General features: G+C 38.2%; 2 protein-coding genes across 2 annotated transcripts; both read left to right on the plus strand.

Annotated features, from left to right (window-relative positions):
* The first annotated feature begins 1,311 nt into the window (after nt 1-1,311).
* Nucleotides 1,312-5,470, plus strand: LOC120130176 (GTP-binding protein BRASSINAZOLE INSENSITIVE PALE GREEN 2, chloroplastic). The gene is given in 6 exon segments (XM_039147484.1): nt 1,312-1,553; nt 1,647-2,325; nt 2,327-2,641; nt 2,643-3,000; nt 4,359-4,536; nt 4,979-5,470. Coding segments are annotated over 6 exon segments (1,992 nt in total). The 5' UTR covers nt 1,312-1,444; the 3' UTR covers nt 5,332-5,470.
* Nucleotides 5,471-5,872: 402 nt separating this feature from the next.
* Nucleotides 5,873-7,820, plus strand: LOC120130175 (H/ACA ribonucleoprotein complex subunit 4). Its single transcript, XM_039147483.1, is given in 5 exon segments — nt 5,873-6,064; nt 6,067-6,456; nt 6,459-6,575; nt 6,578-6,802; nt 6,805-7,820. Coding segments are annotated over 5 exon segments (1,677 nt in total). The 5' UTR covers nt 5,873-5,958; the 3' UTR covers nt 7,644-7,820.
* Nucleotides 7,821-8,095: the final 275 nt, after the last annotated feature.

The following is an 8,095-nucleotide window of genomic DNA, read 5'->3' on the forward strand; positions in this document are numbered from 1 at the left end:
TTCTTCTCGGGTCGGGTCAGGTGGACCAAAAATCCGACCCATGCCCATCCCTATTTGTAGGTACACGGTGGGATAATTCCAGTCTAGGTCCTTAGGCTTCCTAAAACTTTCGAGAACTGTCATCAATTTTTTAGAGTTTTATGATTTGGTCCCCAATATCAGTTGTACAAAATCAAATTAAAGAAATAAAAAAAAAATTAGGGGTGTTAAACTTACCACCTTGGAGATGTTTGGGAAGGGTTTGACAAAGATAGCAATCGACAGAACTTGAATTATTTTATGAGACATGTGAGGTGTTGTCGGCTGTTTTAAGGAGTTGTTTATGTGGTAAAATTGGGTGTTATTCGAGGTTCTGTTTTGCCATTCTAAATATCCTTAAGGTTGTAGTAGAAGTCGAGGGATTGAACAAGAGCATGAGTAATTTGAGGCATGCACGGGATATTGTCCTTTAAGAATAGTTTACAAGAATGCGTAACCTCCAAAATTCAATGAACATTTCTAAAGTGAGCAATCATATAGAAATACTCAGCTTAGAAAGAGAAGATAATAGAAAATATAAATATTCTTTGACATGTTTTTAGAATGAGGTAAGACATGACATTTATGATACCGATCATGATATAAAATGGGAAAATAATTTGAACAATATTATAGTGGCAAATCAATCAAAATTAATTAAAATATTTGTAATATAAAGATGATACAGGAGTTATCATATACAATCTTTGACTAATTATGATATTCCTTTAGAGATTGTACTGAGTTGTTATGATGAATTTTATAAAATTTCTCTAGTTATTAGATTTCTTTTTCTCTTCTTATATCTTCTTTGTTCTTTAACCGAAACGATATAACACGAATATGTCGCTTCTTATAACATGAGCCTCTTTCATACGGAGAAGAATCATCAATAATATCAAATTATTTTTTCCTCTAAATAGTATTTCGATACAACTTCCACATGATATGTTGTTTTTCTCCGTGTTCTAGTGAAAATTCAAACACGTTAAAATAATGGGCTTTTTTGTAATAACGTATAATGTTAAAACATATTAATTGAAAAAGAGTTTAAACACCTAAATAAAAAATGTAGAATTTGGACTTTTTGTAATTAAGCCGAAAAAATACAAACACGTTTGCTGAAAATGGGCTTTAAGAGATGGCTCTAATCTGTTCGTGTTGTCAACCATTAAGCCTGTGTCCAGAATCTTGAATTGGTTCAAGGTTCAAATTGTAGCCCATCTTAAGCCCTTCAGTACCCATTCAACAAATCCTCGTCCAACTTGAGTCTTCGCTGTCTTTCGCCCATTTGAAGGATTTTCCCCCTTGGTAATCCAACTTGGTTTGTTTCTCAATATTTTCTTTCTGATTTGCTTATTTTTCTTGCCTTTTTTTTTTTGGATTAGATAGATAATAAAAGTTCAAATCTTTGTATCTTGAAGAAATGTCATATCTGTTATCAACTACAATAGTCAAGCTGATACCCAAGCTCCATTACAACAATAGAAGAGCTATACTGAACTGTCCTGAAACAACAGATTGTTTCTTCTCTGGTAATCTGCTTTGCTAATTTGTATGTCTTTATTTTTCTTTTACTTTCAAATGCATGGTATAAAACCCAAATTTCATAAACACTGCTTGTACAGGATTGGGTAACGGGAAGAACAAACAAAATAGAGTTTCAACTATTGGTTTAGCTGTAAAGAACCAGGATTTTCATCGAACTATAGAGAAATTTCATGGCAAAATCTCACGTAAAAAGGGAAAGAATCCGGTTTTGAGTGAGGGGAGAGATGAGGATGAGAATTATGGGCCTGTTTGCCCTGGTTGTGGAGTTTTTATGCAAGATAAAGACCCAAATCTTCCGGGGTATTATCAGAAAAGGAAGGTTGTTGATAGGGAACTAGTGGAGAATGAGAATATAGAGGATATGGAGGAGTATGTTGAGGATGAACTCGAAGGGTTGGAAGATGATGTTGAAGAAGAAGAAGATTTTGTGGATGAAATTGAGGGGAATTTTGAGGGAAGTGGTACAGAAGAAGATAATTTGGGAAAGAGGGACGAGTTTGATTGGGATTCTGATGAATGGGAAGCTAAGTTTATAGAAGAAGAGGATGATGTAGAGTTTGATGGTTTTGCCCCTGCAAGTGTTGGGTATGGTAACATTACGGAGGAGACTATGGAGAATGGTAAAAGGAAGAGATTGTCAAAAGCAGAAAGGAAGAAGCTGACTCGGGAAGCAAAGAAAGAGAAAGAAACGGTCACCGTATGCGCACGGTGCCATTCTTTGAGGAATTATGGGCAGGTGAAGAACCAATCTGTAGAAACTTGATCCCCGATTTTGATTCGATAGACTAATTGCAACTAGGTTGATAAAGCCAACTGGGAATGCTGATGCTACTGTTGTTGTTATGGTTGTTGATTGTGTTGATTTTGATGGCTCCTTCCCGAAACAAGCTGCAAAGTCATTGTTTAAGTTGTTGGAGAAGGCCCAAAGTGACTCCAAACTTTCCAAAAAGTTGCCAAGACTTGTTCTTGTGGCTACAAAAGTTGACCTTCTCCCCTCACAAATCTCACCTACTAGATTAGATAGGTGGGTTAGGCACAGAGCTAAGGCTGCAGGGGCGCCGAAGCTTAATGGGGTATTTGGTTAGCTCCCGTAAGGATTTGGGTGTAAAGAATTTGTTGGCCTTCGTTAAGGAGTTAGCAGGTCCTCGAGGAAATGTGTGGGTTATTGGGGCTCAAAATGCGGGAAAGTCTACTCTTATCAATGCATTTGCAAAGAGGGAAAAGACAAATATAACAAGACTTACAGAAGCTCCTGTTCCTGGGACAACTCTTGGAATTTTGCGAATTGGTGGAATTTTGTCAGCCAAGGCAAAGATGTATGACACTCCAGGGCTCCTACATTCTTATTTAATGTCTATGAGATTGAACAGGGAAGAGCAGAAGATGGTTGAAATACGAAAGGAGCTAAAACCTCGGACATACAGAGTTAAGGCAAGTTTCCTCTTACTCTTAGTATCATCACTCTGCTCAGTTATGCCTTTTTTCCCAAGAATTTTATTTTATTTTGTGAAGGTACAGTTTTCGATTAAAATCTAATAGAATCTTGGTGCTTTAAGCTTACTGAACTTATTAAAGTTAAAGTTGATTGTTGCATCTTTTGATTAGTTGGTTATGAATATGAGAGTATAATATACTGTACATTAATGGTATAACGCACGAAATGAGTTCATATCATTGATCTTGAGGGATTTTCTTTTAACTTCCTCATCTGCGTCTTCGTTCTGCCGTCCAATTAAGTGGCATCTGATCCTTTTTCTTAATATATGCTTGTTTACAGTGACAAGATTAACTGAGTCTGTCTTTATTCATAATTCCGTGTATGTTTCAGTAACAAGAATAACAAATATCTCTTTTAATGATTTACAAGAATAAAGAGATTAACTAAGTGGCATGTGGTCAGCTGTGCATGGATTATATGGCACAGTTATGTACTATTTTAAACATTCTGTAGTAAGATTAGTGAAAACAGGGTCCCTTTTAATGGTACTCCATCACTGATGTCTTCTTTTCTGTCCATGGCCCTTTTTTCATGTGGGCATCCTCCGTTAAATCACAACTTACGAGGGCATTTTCAGACATTCTCTTCTCATGGCCAAAGATCAGAAATGTCTCTTATTTGCCTTTATTTATCATCATCCGGCACCCTTACCTTTTCCAATATGAGGCCATTTCTAATTTCCTATCATGCAGGCTCACGGTATGATGAAGTTTGTTTCACAATATTTGTACCTTGATCTGTTTGGGAGGTCAAATCACATCTTCCACTGGGTCATTTGTCTGCATTCTCTTCAGATCGGCAAACACCTAACATGCTACCACTGTCCCCTCATTTGCCGACTTCTAACTTTTTATTATGATGGTTTACACCAAGATGAAATTAATTTTAAAGATGGACACAATAAGTTTTAGAGGCCAAATCCAGTACCAAGTTATATGCCCCTTCATGGTCAATGACGATAGCTTCGTCTTTTGATATATGCTCATAAGGAAATGAAGCAGCGAAAAGTGACCTGGATAATAATAGATTGGTAATTCTTGTGTTATGCTTAGTCTACATGCACCTGAACCTCCTTTGTTGAATAGTTTTCATTCTATGCAGAAAAGTTTAATATTATATGTAAGAACTGATATTTCCTTTAATTGTTTCCCAATGTTATCTTAGTTTCAATTGTTTGCTGTCTAAAGTATTAAATTTTCACACCTTTTGTGTTTCAATCTTTCAATATTTTAAGGTAGCAATGTAACTAAAGTGGAACATTGTCAAGTCTAATGCTTAGAAAAATGCACAGGTAGGACAGGCTGTCCATGTTGGTGGCTTGATGAGACTGGATCTAAATTATGCTTCAGTGCAAACAATTTATGTTACAATTTGGGCATCGCCGAATGTTTCTCTACACTTGGGAAAGGCTGAAAATGCTGATGAGATATGGAAGAACCATGTGGGTATCAGGTTGCAGGTAAACATTTGCTTTTATTTTATTCTCTTTGGTATTTGGTTTCCATTTTATGCTAATTATTACTCATTTTTTCTCACTTTTCAGTTGCATTGTTCTGCTATGACATTAATTGTTGCCCATTCATCCTTCTCATTTGAAAGAAGTAGAAATAATATCCTCATAAAATGGAAGTGGAAGAATATCGATAGAGAAATTATCGGTCTCTTCCTTTTTTTTGTTACTTTTATTGATCTTATTGCCTTAGTCCCTTTTCTATTAGATTGCCAGGAAGTAGTTTAACCGATTTCTTTTCTTCCTGTAGCTTTTCTAGAGATAAATTATTGATCTTCGACGGAAAATATATTGCTGTGGTGATGGCATTGCCCCTTTTAAATGCATTTTTGATTGTATAACTAAAGTTATGTCATAAAAGATATAGGCCCTGATATACCTCCTTTGTACTTCGTCTTCAGCGCCCATCGGTGAAGACCGAGCTTCTGAATTAGGGGAATGGCAAGAGAGGGAAATTAAAGTGTGTGGAAGTAGTTGGGATGTAAATAGCATCGACATTGCAGCAGCTGGATTAGGTTGGTTCTCCTTGGGTCTCAAGGGTGAGGCAACTTTGGCATTATGGACATATGATGGCATTGCGATAACCTTGAGAGAGCCGTTAGTCCTCGACAGGGCACCGTTTCTCGAAAGACCTGGATTTTGGCTACCAAAAGCAGTATCCGATGCCATTGGCAACCAAGGTAAAGTTGAATCCCAGAAAAGGAAAAATATGAGGAATGTATGGGCTACCCCTCCCTCTGAGGTTTCTGCTTGAAGTGAAATCAAACTAGAGTCGAATTTTGCTTGTATTCGTGTTGGTGAATGTAATAGGCTCGGGGAATTTCATCCTTGCTCATCAAAACTGTTGGAATCCAATTCTCCAAAAGCTTAGCTACAAAAATCTTTATATTTATTTGGCAATTTGGATTTGGATTTCATTTACCATATAAATGATTAGAATGAATGTGTATAATTGAAAAGTAGAGAAGATTTCAAATTTATCACTACATTCATGGATTTGAGAAATAATGATGAATGTTTTAATTTTTATTCAATTCATGCCATCTTTAAAATCCAAATGTTGGTTTCCAAACACCTCCTTGGAAAAAGATTGATTATTCAAAACGAAATTTGAAAGTTTTGAAGGTGTAATTCGACTTCCTTTAAAAGCAAAGTAGAAACGTTTTGATTGGGAAATGGGGTGGGTTCATGAGATGATACAAGGCTCAATCCCCTTAGGATAGGAGAGAAGTGAAAACCCTAATTAAAGGAAGCCCATCCACGGTTAAAAGCTCTAAAACCCTAACCATATAAACGCTTCATCTTCCTTACATTACAGGCACACCACCCACTGAACCCTAAACCCCGCTCAATAACCCTAAACCCACTGAAAGAGAAAAAAATGTCTGAAGTGGAGCTGTCCCGTTCAGAAAAGAAGCACAAGAACAAAACCAGTCCAGATGGTGAAGCCAAAGAATCGGACCAAGATTTCATGATCAAACCCCAGAGCACCACCCTTCAATTGACACTTCCCAGTGGCCCATCCTCCTCAAAAACTACGACCGCCTCAACGTCCGAACCGGACACTACACTCCGCTTCCCTCCGGTTTCTCCCCTCAAGCGGCCCTCGCCGAGTACATCAGGTACGGCATTCTGAACCTCGATAAACCCTCTAACCCTTCCTCTCATGAAGTCGTTGCTTGGATTAAGCGCATTTTGCGCGTCGAAAAGACCGGCCACAGTGGAACTTTGGACCCCAAAGTCACCGGTAATCTCATCGTCTGTATCGATAGAGCCACACGCCTTGTTAAATCCCAACAGGGTGCTGGCAAAGAGTATGTCTGTGTTGCCCGTTTGCACTCCAAAGTGCCTGATGTCGCTAAGGTTGCTAGGGCTCTCGAAAGCTGACTGGAGCTGTTTTTCAGCGGCCGCCGTTGATATCGGCTGTTAAACGTCAGCTTCGGATTAGAACAATTTACGAAAGTAAGCTTCTCGAGTATGATGTTGATAAACATTTGGTTGTTTTTGGATTTCTTGTGAAGCTGGTACTTATGTTAGGACCATGTGTGTTCATTTGGGATTGATTCTTGGGGTTGGTGGGCATATGCAGGAACTTAGGAGGGTTAGGTCTGGGATTTTAGGCGAGAAAGATAATATGGTCACTATGCATGATGTTATGGATGCTCAATGGGTTTATGATAACTATAGAGACGAGACTTATTTGAGGAGGGTGGTTATGCCTCTTGAAGTCTTTTGACTAGTTATAAAAGGTTGGTTGTGAAGGACTCTGCTGTTAATGCTATTTGTTACGGCGCGAAGTTGATGATTCCGGGGTTACTGAGGTTCGAGAACGATATCGAGGTCGGGGAGGAAGTTGTGTTGATGACCACTAAAGGAGAGGCGATTGCTCTGGGAATTGCTGAAATGACGACTGCGGTTATGGCTACATGTGATCATGGTGTGGTGGCTAAGATTAAGAGGGTCGTCATGGACAGGGATACTTATCCGAGGAAGTGGGGATTGGGACCAACTGCATCCATGAAGAAGAAATTGGTTGCAGAAGGCAAATTAGATAAGCATGGGAAGCCGAATGATAGTACTCCTAAAGAGTGGTTAAGAAATGTTGCCTTGTCAACTGGTGGGGATTCTATGGTTGCCGGCCAAGCAGCTTCTGCCGAGCCTGCAATGAAGGAGATTGCAGTGGTGGAAAAGCAGGATGGGGAGGGGCGGAAGCGCAAATTGGATGAAAGCAGTGATAGCCCTGTTCCGGTTGTTGCTAAGAAAGCTAAAGTTCATGAAGGCGAAGCTGAGGTTGAGAAGGAGGAGAAAAAGAAGCATAAGAAGGATAAAGAGGGCCATGACGCAGAAACCGAAGAGAAGGTTGAGAAGGAGAAGAAAAAGAAGAAGAAAGACAAGTCTGAAGCTATATCACCAGAAACAGAGAAGTCAGAGAAGAAGAAGAAGAAGAAGAAGGGCAAGGAGAGCGAGGAGGCTGCTGCTGCTGCTGCTACTGTTGTTGATGGTGCAGATTATGATAAAAGTGAAAAGAAGAAAAAGAAGAAAAAAAGGAAAGATGAAGTAGAGTAGATGGTGAGGTTTTAAGAACGTTCCTCTGAGTAGGAAATCAGTTTGTTTTTCTTTTCATGTGTTTGCGGTTTCTGAATGTAGTTTGGCATAAACAATTTTATGATTTACTTTGTGTTATGGAATGCTTCAGTATCTGCAATTGTTTTGCCTTAATTTATCCATTATTTGCTTTTTAAATATCCATTATTATGCTTGAATTACTCGTATTGTTCGTATAGCTTAAAATATACTATCAACTTAAAAACAGAAACAATGTCTGATATTAAAAGCAGTGATTTCCACATTTGATGAACAAAATATCCTGAAAGTAAAATATTAATAATTCTCATTAAAACGTTATTTTTCAGTATTTGTCTTTTTTAATTGAACAGAAACCTAATTCAGTAGGGTAGGTGATCATCTCGTTTTGTTACATCCGCTTCCAGAGCTAGTAGATCCGCAATCGCTTCAAA

The sequence above is a fragment of the Hibiscus syriacus genome, unplaced genomic scaffold, assembly GCF_006381635.1.
Source record: "Hibiscus syriacus cultivar Baekdansim isolate YM2019G1 unplaced genomic scaffold, ASM638163v2 tig00110528_pilon, whole genome shotgun sequence".
Classification (NCBI taxonomy): domain Eukaryota; kingdom Viridiplantae; phylum Streptophyta; class Magnoliopsida; order Malvales; family Malvaceae; genus Hibiscus; species Hibiscus syriacus.